This window comes from Nerophis lumbriciformis, linkage group LG05, assembly GCF_033978685.3.
Source record: "Nerophis lumbriciformis linkage group LG05, RoL_Nlum_v2.1, whole genome shotgun sequence".
Classification (NCBI taxonomy): Eukaryota; Metazoa; Chordata; class Actinopteri; order Syngnathiformes; family Syngnathidae; genus Nerophis; species Nerophis lumbriciformis.
In genome coordinates, this window is record NC_084552.2 from 48,422,371 (window position 1) to 48,437,832 (window position 15,462).

General features: G+C 38.6%; 1 protein-coding gene across 1 annotated transcript in view; it reads left to right on the forward strand.

The window, feature by feature from the left end:
- exoc4 (exocyst complex component 4) overlaps positions 1-15,462 on the forward strand; it is a 160,763-nt gene that overhangs the window by 113,545 nt on the left and 31,756 nt on the right. The window contains exon 16 of the mRNA XM_061959465.2: positions 13-191. Coding sequence (XP_061815449.1) covers positions 13-191 — 179 coding nt within the window. The remainder of the gene's footprint in view (positions 1-12; positions 192-15,462) is intronic.

A 15,462-nucleotide genomic window follows, 5' to 3' on the forward strand; every position in this document is an offset into this window, starting at 1 on the left:
TGTGTGTTCTAGGGCGGCATTCGCCAAAGAGTCAGAGGTGCTGACAGGCAACCTTGGAGACAAGCTTATCCCCCAGAACGAGATCCTGCGTGATGTCAGCGACCTCAAGGCCCTGGCCAACCTCCACGAGAGCATGGAGTGGCTCGCCAACCGCCTTAAGATCTTCTTCACCAGCCTGCCTCAGAGCTCCAGTGAGTTTGATCTTCATCTTTTCTCCAATTAATTCATTTCCTTACAGTTGGTAATAATTGGCTAAGAACTGCTTCGAGGTATGGTGGTAGTTTGGTGGTAGGCAAACGTCATCTCTGTGAGATGGTGATATTTTCATTGCACCCGTGTGAAATCTGTGTAGCACAGACGTCAGATTTGTCAGTGAAAGTCACCTGCAGCAGTGAAAAGGGCTTCAGGCCACTGCTGCCTGTTGCCGGCTGATAGCGCAGACTTTTTTTATTTTTACGTTAGCGCACTCACAACTGATGTAAGCTCCTGTGGCGGCGAGAACAGTTTCCCAATTCCTGTTTGTGAACTCCACATGCCCGCAGCAGACGTTTGGAATCTGCTCTGCAACAGGATTTGCTGACATGAGCAAGCCTCCTCTTGGTTCTTCTATCGATTAAAAATGAACTGCTTTATTCAATAATGGAGAATAGTTTTAATATTAATTTCAGATGGCAGAAAACTCTCAAAAAAAGGCTATTTTTCCCAGTTGTAGCCATGTAAAAAAAAAAAACATATTAGGTAACGATGCCTGAAGCTAAAGCTCTTAATATTCAAATGTACAAGGCAGCTGTAATGACATAAAGTAGTCGCAGCACTACTGATTCTTGTAGACAAATATAAATAGGCCACCAATCTGTTCTGTACAGTATTGCAATATTTACAACTAACTTAATTTCTTGAAAATGTAAGACTCCTCACGTGTTTGTTTAATGGGGAACTGCACTTTTTGGGGGAATTTTGCCTATCATTCACAATCCCTATGTGAGAAAAGAACACGTTTTTCTCTTTTTTATGCATTCTAATTTGTAATATTTGGCTTGTATTTGACGGGTATAAATATAGCTAATGGGATTGATTTATCACGCCATAAAGCCCTTTAAAAAAACATACCAAAAACGCCAACAATACCCCATTTACATGTTGTGACCTGCATATTAATCAAGTATTAACGACATTGTAATTCCCAGAGATAACGCAGAGGAACTACTTTTAGCTGCGCCTTGATCACAGAAAGGTAACTAGCTTATTCAGCCTTTGCCCTACTAAGCCAGTGAGCTGCTGCGTCGTCTCTGAGTTGGTAAAGGTTGATACAATATTATAAATCATGTCTCTCACTTGTGCAGTAGAAGGTTGTGGCCATGAACTGAGAAATTGAAATTCAATTTATCCTGGGAGACATAGCAAGGATCGACAGGAAAACACACTTGTTTGTGCCACCCGGATTTTGTTTTTTTTTTACTTCAGTGAGGATTATGATGAATTCATCATCTAAATGGAAAACACAAGTCTTGAAAGCATACGTTGTACAATAAGTGATGGTTTTATATGTTTGTAGTTAGTATTTCTTGTTTATCACATGATGCACAAGCTTAGTGTTTGGATCTGCTTGTCACTCAGCATTTAAAACTTGTTGCTCATTCTCCATATATTCAGGCTCAAAAATATATAGTTCTGTCTCTCTGGATCATAATTTGTCCCAAAGTGTTCATTCTTGGTCCTCATTAGGTCTGCCATTGTTATTAGCTGTTGTATTTTGTTGATTGAAATAGCAAACGTGATGCGTCTGTGAAAGTACCAGTAGAGTTGAAAAACAAGTTGACTTCATGTGCTTAGTGGTATTTCATTGTATTCATTAAACCATATCTAAATGTATTTACAATCCGCAAATTATGTGAAAATATCGTCTAAACATCACAAAATGCCACAAATTCAGTCAACCATTTTGAACATTCCGCTCCGATTGTCTTCTGCAATTTCCGTAGAGTCTATGTCACGATAGTAACTCTTCTGCACTCTGACCATATTATCAGATCAGTCATACTGGAAATATGCAAACATTGGAAAGATATGTGCTGTTTATCGTTCCCAATTCTTATGTCAGACAAGAACACACATGCTTGGCTTTTTTGATGCATTTGAAATCATAAATGAATAGCTAACAATTGAGACAACAGATCGGGGGTCCTCTGTTGCGCCCATTGTACCGTTTAAAAAACATCCAGAAGCCGCCAAAAATATTCCATTTACATGTCGTGCCTTGAAAATTAACCAGAAATGAGCGATATTTTTACTACACGCTCCAACGCAGACAGACTATTTTAGCGGTGCATTTATAGCAGTGAAATGGTAGCTTACACTGCTATTGTTGACACACTAAGCCAGCGGTTGCTTCTGCTTCATCTCAAATTTGCTAAAAGTAAATTCTACATTAAAATTCATGCATCTCTCATCTGGTAGTAGACAAATGAGGCCATGGACCGAGAGGCTGGTCGACTTTCACATGCCACGAGACGGTGAAAAACGCTAGTTGCTGTAATTTTTTTTAACCCTTTTGTGAGGATTGTGATTGAGTATTCATCTAAATGGAATTATGTGAGCGTCCCGTCGGTCTGTATCCCAGCGAGAGTGGAAATATTACAGTAAGTATTTGTTTTATTATCTTTCATTATGATTAGTTTGTATGTTCCGCACCTAGCAATGCTGCTGATGCTAGTGTCACAATAAATCAAATCAAATCAAATCAAATCAACTTTATTTATGAAGCACAAGCCAAAGTGCTGTACAATAGGCAGGTTAAAAGATAACACAAGAAAAAACGAGCAAACACAAACAGAGCACGATAAAAAAATAAAAAATAAAATAAAACATAGAAACAGGTTCACAGCAGGTGCATTATGGGACGCCATAGCAGGATGGATCATAATAATAGATTAATAATAAAGCTGCATCCGCTTAGCACTCGGCTTCTAAAACTTTTTGCTAATCATCTCTGTGGTCGGGCTCAAAAATATAAGGTTCTGGATCATGATTTTTCCAAAGGTAATCGTTGTGTGCTCTCACAAAGTCTGCTTGATTAGCATTGTTGTTGATAGAGAAGGGATATGTGTTTGCTACTTTCTACGTCACGGATTACGTAACTGGCTTGCTCATTAACTCTCAAAATGGCTCATGAATCTCTGTTAGATTTTTACTATTTTGATCATATCTATTTAGTTGCAGACTTTGAAAGTCTTTTGTTGTCATAGATCAGATATACAAGATAATGGCTTCAATATACAGTAGAGGCAACTTGTTTTTTCACTCTACTGGTGCAGTAATACTTAAAATGAGCAAAATACGTAAATATTACATAGATAGATAGATAGTACTTTATTGATTATTATTGTTATTATTAATGTGCCTGTTACTACATTACATATATACTTAAAGTGTGTATATAAAACATTGGCGGCTTTTGGATGTTGTGGAACATGCTACACACAGAATAGAGCGAATCCCCATTACCTACATTGTTAACCACCTACTGCTAGCGTCTTCCGATTTAGATTGCACAAAAAAGAGAAAGACGTGTGTGCTCGTCTCACATAGTGATTGTGGATGATATGCAAAATTCCAAAAAATTTGGTATTCCCCTTTAAAGGTGTTCTACCCTGCTCATTTTAGGGGCTTTTAAAATTATATTGGATATCTTTAAATAAATGACTTCCTTATTCTCAAGTTGTGTACAATGTAAATTTGTATTATTCTCCTCTTGGCTGACATGTTCAGATTCCACAACTTTCCCAACTAGGAATGGGTACTGAATTTGGTGCTTTTATTGGTATCAACCGAGATAGTAGTACCGAGTACCGATTCACGTAAAATCAAACGATAACATTTGTTGCAGGTGACGTAACGTCTGCTGCCAGACGTGACGTGGCAGCGACTCTAACACTTACATAAAGGTAGTGGACTGCCTTGATGAAATGTTGTAATTGTTCATGCAAACAAAACAAGGGTGCCTGATAGAAAGCCCTCCAATTCAAAGCTCTACTTTTGAAAATGTGCTAATTCGATGTTAATCTATATTGGATATGCCATATGCTGCTATTTGGCATTAGCGATTTTACTTGGGAATTCCAAATTTGTTAATGAAAACTACAACTAAAATGCATGTTACAATCAAACAGCAAGTGTGTAAGAAGTATAATATTTACAGTATAAACATTTTGTAGGACTCAACAAAAGACAAGACTGGCACATTCAACTTAATGGCAAGTACTACATCCTGACTACAGCGACACACCTTGGACAATACTTGCAAATGATACTCAGAAGTGTAAAAAAATTAGCTGGCTGTTAAATGTTAAATTAAAACGTATTATTAAACGTTTAAATTATTATTTATTACCACATTAATACACAAAAAAATACTGCAAATTGGTACTGTTGAGTACTGGTATTGTTTTCCAGGTATCGGGAATTGGTGCCGTATTGTTTCAAATGTGGAAAAGTACTCACTTCTATCCCCGACCATTACCATTGCTGCTTTACTAAAGATTAAATACACAACTCTTACATATAAAAAGACAAAATTACTGAGCAGCGGTCACTTATTCTCACCCATTATCATTATACACCTGGAAAGTTGTCATACATCGACTTCCTGTTGCTGTGATGTGAGAAACCTGTTGAAGTTCTTGTACCAGACATTTGACAAGAATTAGGATGTACCAAAAAATTAAAGCAGGAATATTTTAGGTACAAACACACCAACCTCATGAAATGGAACTTGTACATCATGTAGAGTACAATATGTTGAACGTATATAATAAGTCTGAAAAGTTAGACTTGTAAAGGATGGTGCTAATGGTTTTAATGGTTTCTTAGCTGCGCCTCATTAAGTTTTTGTTTAAGTGTATTATCACACACACTCATTGCCTTCTTCACTGGAGGTGTCAAATAGCTTTCTCTCTCCGCACTCACACACACATTGTCCTTCTTTTGTCGCTAATCAGAACTCTTAAAGCCATTTTCCCCAGCTCCGTCATCACTTTTGTATCACCACTCTCACCACCTGGGTGTGTGTGTGTGTGTGTGTGTGTGTGTGTGTGTGTGTGTGTGTGTGTGTGTGTGTGTGTGTGTGTGTGTGTGTGTGTGTGTGTGTGTGTGTGTGTGTGTGTGTGTGTGTGTGTGCGTTTATGTGTATCTTGTTAAAGTGTTGCCATTCTATTCCGAGATAAGGATTCAGGACAAGACAAAGTAATTGTCATTAATTCTTGTGCGTGTGTGTGTGAGTGAAGGTGAAGGGCACTTACTTATCATGCTGGGACAGCCTGTGCATTGTTCATTATTTAGTGTTTGCGAACTGATGAAAGACCAGGTGTGTGTTGACGCCAGCGTGTGCTGGTTTGTGTGTGTGTTGATACCAATGTGTGCTGATGTGTGTGCGTGCGTGCGTGTGACGGGACGAGGCTACCGCGGGGGAGAAAAGGACCCCACCTTATCTCATCCCACCCGCCCTCACGTCCATGCCTCTCCAAATTGGATTTTATATTACAGAAGCAGTCAGGTATGAACAACTCATTTTCCTCTACCCCTTTTTTCCTTCTTTAAACACTTTTTTCCTCCTTCAGTTTCTGTCATTTAGCTCTCAACTTCAGAGCATTTCTTGTTGTTTTAGTCCAACATGCTGCAGAATTTTAATGCAGTGTGTTTGTGTGACTTTGGCTGTCAGTGACGACTGACCGTGAAGGAGAATTTTCTTATCATCCATCTTGTCACAGCAATGAACCTCTAATCCAGTTTGACCATATTTACCTGAACAAACACAAACAAATAAAATGTATTATTTTTATCATTTCTAAATTATTTTCTGCATTTAATGTACATTATGATTATTCTATTTCCTCAGCGTTTCTTCTTTTATGTTTGCCTGTTCATTCACCATTGGCCACAAAGTCCTTCAGGTTTTAAGTTTGGACAAATGTTTGTCTAGTTTTCTGTTGAAACTCTTTCTTTATGATTTTCTAAACTCCAAATATTACATTAATTCAACTTTTGTACTCCACGTTTGCTGGACTTCAAAATTGTTGTATTTTGTGTATTTTTTTTCAAATTAATTATGATTTGGTGTTTTATGACTAATAACAACAATAATAATATTAATGATAATAGTACATTAAAGAAAAATAATTATAAAATAATAATACACATTTGTTAAAAATAAGTGATGTACAAATTAATGATAATATCATTATTATCATGAATTATAATAACATTCATTATTACAATTATTTTACTGTATTAATATGTTCCTTTATTCTATAATAACAATATTACAGTATATTAAATGCACAACATTAGAAATTATATATTTACTTGTCCAAAAATCAATAATTAAATAGTAAGAATAATTATGATTATTATCAATAATAATGATAATATCAATACTTTTATTATTTTATGTTTTATATAATTTATATTAGAGGGTGTGCATCCCTACCTTAAATGGCGATCCGATATGCGTCCAGATACATGGGTTACGATACGATTCACAAACAACACTTTTTAAAACGTAACGATTCGATGCGATTCGATGCAGAAGGAAGCTGTGTATGGTAAAAAAATAAATAAAAAATGGATCACGTATCATGTCAGAATAATGTTATGTGTTTATGTTTGAAATAGGTACAGATACAACAGGCGGTTCCTGTATTAATTATGAGCAAATAGTAGAACTATCAAATTTAAGGCATTGCAATCCATACATTTTACGTAAAGAAGATGTCTTGCCAGTTTGTTTGCTCCCTGATTGAGTGTCTTAATGCCGTCACAACATGTGGGTGCTCAGGTTTGTGGTGTAGTTGGTACTTTATCGCTACTTTCCAAACATTACAAATGGCCATACTTTTATCCAACTGACATTTTTTTTTTTTTTTAAATCCCAACGTTTACCACACTTTAGATTTAATATACAATGCATTGGTTGTAAACTCTTTGGCTGCTGTCTGCCATGTTGCTCTGTCGCTCTCAATCGCAAACGACAATGTTACCCTCGTGTTACGTTATTACAGAAGTCTCGCAAGATTAGCGCCGCCATATTTTGTAGCGGAGCTCCAATCAACTGATTCATGACTTTCCAAGCGGACATCGACCGATCCATACTATATGTACACTGTAGATCAGGGGTGGGCAATTAATTTATACCGGGGGCCGCATGAGCAACCCCGAGCACTGCTGGAGGGCCACACCGACGATATTTCAATTAAATTTTGCTCAAATAATTTTTGATGTACCGTAAGATAAATAATAATAATAGTAATAATCATCCATCCATCCATCCATCCATCCATCCATCTTCTTCCGTTTATCCGAGGTCGGGTCGCGGGGGCAGCAGCCTATATATATATATATATATATAGAGAGAGAGAGAGAGAGAGAGAGAGAGAGAGAGAGAGAGAGAGAGAGAGAGAGAGAGAGAGAGAGAGAGAGAGAGAGAGAGAGAGAAAATGATCAGGGGGGCCGGTTCTACGATCGGAATAAAACTGGGACTCACTGGTGACGGTGGCAGAGAAGAGGACTGTGGAAAAACTAGTGAGCATCCTGGATGATGCCAGTCACCCTCTGCATACCGTTGTCAGTAGCCAGAGGAGCCTGTTCAGTGCTAGACTGCTTCATCCCAAGTGCAGGACTAATAGACTAAAAAACTCCTTTGTCCCACACGCCATTAGACTGTACAACTCCTCTCTGGGAGGGAGGGGGGTACTTGGATGACAGGGAATGCAAAACAATAACAGTGCAATAATTTTTCATAACATGGTCACTACTGCCTAGTTTCTCTTGTTATATTCTTATTTTACTGTTATATTTTTATTCTCATTGTTTCTTTTTATTTTTATTCTATTGTAATATTTTTCTATTTTGTTTCCATTTATACCCCCATTATTTGCTTTTTACTTTTTAATTCGATCTCAATTCTGTACACTGCTGCTGGAATTTAACATTTCCTGAGGGAACTCTCCTGAAGGAATCAATAAAGTACTATCTATCTATCTATCTATCTATCTATCTATCTATCTATCTATCTATCTATCCATCTATCTATTTATATGATATACAGGTAAAAGCCAGTAAATTAGAATATTTTGAAAAACTTGATTTATTTCAGTAATTGCATTCAAAAGGTGTAACTTGTACATTATATTTATTCATTGCACACAGACTGATGCATTCAAATGTTTATTTCATTTAATTTTGATGATTTGAAGTGGCAACAAATGAAAATCCAAAATTCCGTGTGTCACAAAATTAGAATATTACTTAAGGCTAATACAAAAAAGGGATTTTTAGAAATGTTGGCCAACTGAAAAGTATGAAAATGAAAAATATGAGCATGTACAATACTCAATACTTGGTTGGAGCTCCTTTTGCCTCAATTACTGCGTTAATGCGACGTGGCATGGAGTCGATGAGTTTCTGGCACTGCTCAGGTGTTATGAGAGCCCAGGTTGCTCTGATAGTGGCCTTCAACTCTTCTGCGTTTTTGGGTCTGGCATTCTGCATCTTCCTTTTCACAATACCCCACAGATTTTCTATGGGGCTAAGGTCAGGGGAGTTGGCGGGCCAATTTAGAACAGAAATACCATGGTCCGTAAACCAGGCACGGGTAGATTTTGCGCTGTGTGCAGGCGCCAAGTCCTGTTGGAACTTGAAATCTCCATCTCCATAGAGCAGGTCAGCAGCAGGAAGCATGAAGTGCTCTAAAACTTGCTGGTAGACGGCTGCGTTGACCCTGGATCTCAGGAAACAGAGTGGACCGACACCAGCAGATGACATGGCACCCCAAACCATGCAAATTTTGCATTTCCTTTGGAAATCGAGGTCCCAGAGTCTGGAGGAAGACAGGAGAGGCACAGGATCCACGTTGCCTGAAGTCTAGTGTAAAGTTTCCACCATCAGTGATGGTTTGGGGTGCCATGTCATCTGCTGGTGTCGGTCCACTCTGTTTCCTGAGATCCAGGGTCAACGCAGCCGTCTACCAGCAAGTTTTAGAGCACTTCATGCTTCCTGCTGCTGACCTGCTCTATGGAGATGGAGATTTCAAGTTCCAACAGGACTTGGCGCCTGCACACAGCGCAAAATCTACCCGTGCCTGGTTTACGGACCATGGTATTTCTGTTCTAAATTGGCCCGCCAACTCCCCTGACCTTAGCCCCATAGAAAATCTGTGGGGTATTGTGAAAAGGAAGATGCAGAATGCCAGACCCAAAAACGCAGAAGAGTTGAAGGCCACTATCAGAGCAACCTGGGCTCTCATAACACCTGAGCAGTGCCAGAAACTCATCGACTCCATGCCACGCCGCATTAACGCAGTAATTGAGGCAAAAGGAGCTCCAACCAAGTATTGAGTATTGTACATGCTCATATTTTTCATTTTCATACTTTTCAGTTGGCCAACATTTCTAAAAATCCCTTTTTTGTATTAGCCTTAAGTAATATTCTAATTTTGTGACACACGGAATTTTGGATTTTCATTTGTTGCCACTTCAAATCATCAAAATTAAATGAAATAAACATTTGAATGCATCAGTCTGTGTGCAATGAATAAATATAATGTACAAGTTACACCTTTTGAATGCAATTACTGAAATAAATCAAGTTTTTCAAAATATTCTAATTTACTGGCTTTTACCTGTATGTATAGATGTATAGATCGATATATGTAGTATATTTATATGTATTTATATGTATATATGTTTATGTTTATATGTATATTTATGTGTAAATATGTATATTTATAAAGATGTGTATATATATATATATATATATATATATATATATATATATATATATATATATATATATATATATATGTAGTAATGTGTATTTGCTCATCCTATGGTCACATATGGGACGCGAGTCAGCTGACGTCAGCGACGGAAGTAGTACAATCGGCTGTTCACCTGGCTGGTTTTTCTGTTTGATTAAGAAAGAATGAACTTCAGCTGCCGCCTTGTTTTATCCTATATTACTGCCTTTGCACATGTCAATGTTTACTTTTGGATGCACAATAAATCAACACAAAATTTGTACTTTGGAGCAATGTTCACAGACATTAATATGACGGTCATAGTTGAGGAAAGAGTTGTTTGATGTTGGATGCTAGAAAATGTCTCATGCGTTGCAACAATCAGACTTATTGCATTGTTGCAGCTCTATGATTTTCTTGCATGTCATACAACGTGCGTTCGCGAGACGAGCAGGTCAAATGTGTGGCCATAGTCGGGGTGTGTGGCTGCGATGTCGAAAGCGGCTGGATGTGAGGCTGAAAAGGCAGAGGAGAGGCGTGCGGGCGTGTTAATGGGTTAAAATGTGTCCTTTTGGCGGATCTGTGGTAGGGGTTGGGGTGTCACTGATGTCCATCCCATCCATCCATTTTCTACCGCTTGTCCCTGTCGATGATGTCATTTTAATGATTTATTTATTTTTTCTAATATTTTTGCGAACGACCGGTAGGGTCTCAATGATCGACTGGTCGATCGCGAACCCTGCATTACATAAATACAATATAAAACTATTACAAATAATTTGATTTGGACTTTCTCTGGATTTGATGTGTTTTGCAACAAAGAAGATATGAAACCTCATGAATTTACAGATGTTTTCTTTCATATATGCAGTGTTGGGACTAACGCGTTACAAAGTAACGCGTTACTGTAACGCCGTTACTATCGGCGGTAACTAGTAATCTAACGCGTTATTTTTTATATTCAGTAACTCCGTTACCGTTACTACATGATGCGTTACTGCGTTATTTTGCGTTATTTTTTATGTAGTATCGGCTAGAAACTGAGAAGATCTGAGTGTTGCAGCGCTGCTGAAGAGGCGACAAAAAAGAGGCGCGCCGCGCGCTGTCTGTGTGTACGTGTGTGTGTGTGAGTGTGTGTGTGTGGGAGGGGGCGTGTCTGTGTCTACTATCAAGACGTCATGGCGAACCCCGAAGCAGAGTTTCTTAAAATGGAGATATTTTCAGTACGTTTCTTTTATCGACCACATATACTCCGGAGCGACTTATGTGTGAAATTATTAACACATTACCGTAAAATATCAAATAATATTATTTATCTCATTCGCGTAAGAGACGAAGCAAATGTCAGCAATCGTCACTCACACGTCAACCAATAAGAATTTGGCGGGGGAGGGTCATTGCAGAAGTGCATTATGGGTCATGGTATGCTAACTGCTATATGCTATACGCTACTGCCGTAGCTATTAAAATGAATCACATCAACATTGGCGGTAACTTATAAAAACTGAGAAGGGCTGAACTAAAATGGCACCGAAAAGGAAATCATATACTGCAGATTACAAGCTGGACGTAGTGAAATATGCAGCAGAGAATGGCGATCGAGCCGCAGAAAGAAAGGACATACCAGAGGCGACACCGGTGAGGAAGATTTCATCGGATTTTGCGATCGGGAGTGACAGATTGTTTGGTAAACGTATAGCATGTTCTATATGTTATAGATATTTGAATGACTCTCACCATAATGTGTTACGTTATACCAGGCACGTTCTCAGTTGGTTATTTGTCCGTCATATAACGTACACTTCAGCCTGTTGTTCACTATTCTTTATTTATTTTAAATTGCCTTTCAAATATATATTCTTGGTGTTGGGTTTTGTCAAATACATTTCCCCCAAAAATGCGACTTATACTCCAGTGCGACGTATATATGTTTTTTTCCTTCTTTATTGTGCATTTTCGGCCAGTGCGACGTATACTCCGGAGCGACTTATAGTCCGAAAAATACAGTAGTTTATATTGCTGTATCCTCTATTAGTAATAGGAATAATATTAATGTATTATTATTATTGGTATTATTATTTGTGTGGCTGTATCCTCTCAGCCAGCGATTCTCAAAATGTGGTATGTGTACCACTAGTGGTACACATGGTCTATCTAGTGATACGCCAAAGAATCACTTGACTAAAGTACAGTGTTTTATTTTCCTATATTCGAACACAGTGTTACCGTTCAAACGGTGTGTAATGTTAGAGTGGCCAAAAATATTAATTATACTTGTTAAATAAAACATCTGCCTTGTGTTTAATGAATACTTAGGGCTATTGTGCTACTGTATTTTAATGTTGGTCATTATGGTGGTCCTCAGAGAGCCAAGTGTTTTCTGAGGTGGTACGTGGTGAAAAAAGTTTGAGAACCACTGCTCTAAACCTGTCGTTATGAAGCTATCATAATTGTTTTATGTTTTTTTGTCAAAACCCTGTTTTATGGCAAAAACACAACATATGCAAAATAAGTCATACTTTTTTTTTTTTTTTACTTTCAGTGCTCAAATCTCTCTTGACAACAATGTTTTGTGGAACCGCGACTGTTGTAGCTGACATTTTCCTTCAACCGTTCATTAAAAATGATGATAATCATAAATCTTATTGTTGTTCCCAGTAAAGACAGGCTGGGGGCGTATATGCAACAGGACATCACCATTTTTTTTTACCGTATTTTTGGACTATAAGTCGCAGTTTTTTTCATAGTTTGGCCGGGATCCAGTGCGACTTATATATGTTTTTTTCCTTCTTTATTACCGTATGCATTTTCGGCATGTGCGACTTATACTCCGGTGCGACTTATACTCCGAAAAATACGGTACTTCTTTTTTTTTTTAACCTTTCATACTTTCTCTACCTTCTCAGTGGACATGTGCTCACAATCTGATGCTGCTCTTCTCTACCAGAGGCAGCAAAATAATTAATAACTCTCCTCCTCCTCCTCCTCCTCGCTGCTCGTGAATCATTCATCATGGATGCCACCCCTGCAGCAGATTCTTCCTCGCTCATATTCCTCAATCTAACGCTACAACAAAGTATTTCTAGTCCTACGAGATGTTTATTGAGATACGTGTTCATCATTAAAGTCATCGTTTAGTGTGCACAAATGATCCAAAGCGTAGGTGTGAGCAGTTAGCGTCTGTCCTAGCTGATAGCGCCCCCATGCTGTGATGCTGCCCTCACTTTAATCAAAGCAGCAAAGGAAATCTTTATGTTTTTATGTTGTTTTGCTGCCTGTTATTCAGGTGCAGGGTGCACGATGGGAAGCTAAATCTGTTTTTATACACTTTTGGTGTCCAACCCTCTGACATCTTTACGTGCTAATGATCTGATAAGTTGACCACTCGGGACAGCCACCCTAAATACGATCACAGGAAGTCAATTATTGTCATTACCAGACACCCCCTGGAGAAATCATGCTGTGTGATTCATTAAGAGGAATAGAGATTTCTATCAAGCCAATGAGAGGAGGCGAGGACATATCTCCACTTGTCGTGTTGGATGATAGTTGCTGAAGAAGAATTTAATTAGCGAGCAAGTCCATGTATGCAAAATATACATTTAGAGGGTAATGATAGGCAGGAAAGCGGTTATCTCGTATATGCCCTACACACACACACACAGGAGCTGTCAAGCCTTTGCATTGGTGTTTGCCTTCTTGATTGGATGGCGGTGACCCTCAAGTAGCAAATGTTTGCCATCACCAATAGTCTCCCTGCTTCTTATCAGGGTTCATTTCTAGTAAGTCTAATGGGGTTTAGATATTCAGTATGAACACAAGGTAGCTCTCGCTTTGGGAAAGGAACTGACAATTACTCTGATAGAACTCACAGTGAAACATGGCAGATAAAGGTGTGCTCTTCAATGTGTGTCACATACAAATGTGCCCCCACCAAGGCACCCAGAATATCAGGATCAAAGGCTGAGTTTGGCCGTTTTCATCAGTTTATACATGTGTTTATGCACAACCTGTGCCCATTTTGGGTTGTTTAAAATAACAGCTTTCCACTCAATGTGTTTGAAATTTTCAGTGAAGGATTTTGATAAAAATCTATGTCCACATAATTGTATTTGTTGTTCTCGCTGTTGTCGTTGGACATCCCTAATGTCAAAGGCTCACCAATGTGGAGCTGTTCTTGATGAGGATGAAGTGCATCAACCATTTTACTCTGCATTTAAAGTGCTTTCGGAAGGTACTCATAGCACGTCACTTTTTCCATATGTTTTACATGTTACACAATTTTGCAAAGTACATAATACATAAGTATTCTTTGGCTTGGGATCTTTCTGTGTGGAGTTTGCATGTTCTCCCTGTGACTGCGTGGGTTCCCTCCGGGTAAGTCTGGCTTCCTCCCACCTCCAAAGACATGCACCTGGGGATAGGTTGATTGGCAACACTAAATTGGCCCTAGTGTGTGAATGTGAGTGTGAATGTTGTCTGTCTATCTGTGTTGACCCTGTGATGAGGTGGCGACTTGTCCAGGGTGTACCCCGCCTTTCGCCCGTGTGCAGCTGGTATAGGCTCCAGCACCACCTGTGACCCTGTAAGGGAAAAAGCGGTAGAAAATGGATGGATGGATAAGTATTCACAGCCTTTGCTCAATACCTTGTTGGTGCACCTTTGGCAGCAATTACAACCTTAAGTCATTTTTAATATGATGCCACAAGCTTGGCACACCTATATTTGGGCAGTTTCACTCATTCTTTTTCGCGCACTCCTCTATGCAGCACCTCTCAATTTTCATCAGGTTGGATGGAAAGTGTGTGTTTTCATCCAGGATGTGTCTGTACATTGCTGCATTCATCTTAGTTTAGTCAGGGAGGTGACCAATACCAAGAGCTCATGGAGTGCATGTGCACCTTGGTAAATGTCAAAGTTCAGCACAATACCATCAGCTGTTGTACAAAAATACTTTTGATGCCAACTGGGTTTGGTTTCATTGGCAGATATTGTCGCCACGGACAAGCTCCTGTGAACAGAATCAACTGCTCATCAATGGAAACGCATTCTGGTTGAGCCAGAGACTTGGAACCTTTTCATAAACCTTTCAGAATGTATCACACTCTTTCAGATCTTCTGGAACATCATCATCAATGACCACTTTGAGTGATTTCCTCAGTCTGAAGAATCTGTCACATGTTTACTTTTCAGTGATGGCAGGAATTCTCAAGGCTCAAGCCTCCTCAGTGCTGTGTGGCTCCTGTTATGGCGGCTCATAATCAGCATCCCCCAATGTCTGACTAATCTTCTACCTCTGACTTATCTCCATCAATTAACCCCAACCACTGCAGTACTTGTGACACAGACTAAAAAAAATATGATGAGACAAATCTAATAAAACCCTACGTAGATTTATTTATAAAACATGCCATATCTGCTTGCAGTGTAGTAAACTATTGTTTAAATCAAAATGATCCCAAAATACCATTTCAAAAGTAACTTCCTTTGTCCACATTTGTGAACAATATTCATTATCAAAACTATCACAACTAAGTCCTTCTGTCCACATATGTGTATCACGACGGCATGGTAAATTGTTAGTTACTAACCTTTGTAAAATTGAACTGTAATAACAAACATTGCACACTTATATACTTATCTGAACAAAAATCATTCAAGAAATTTGATGG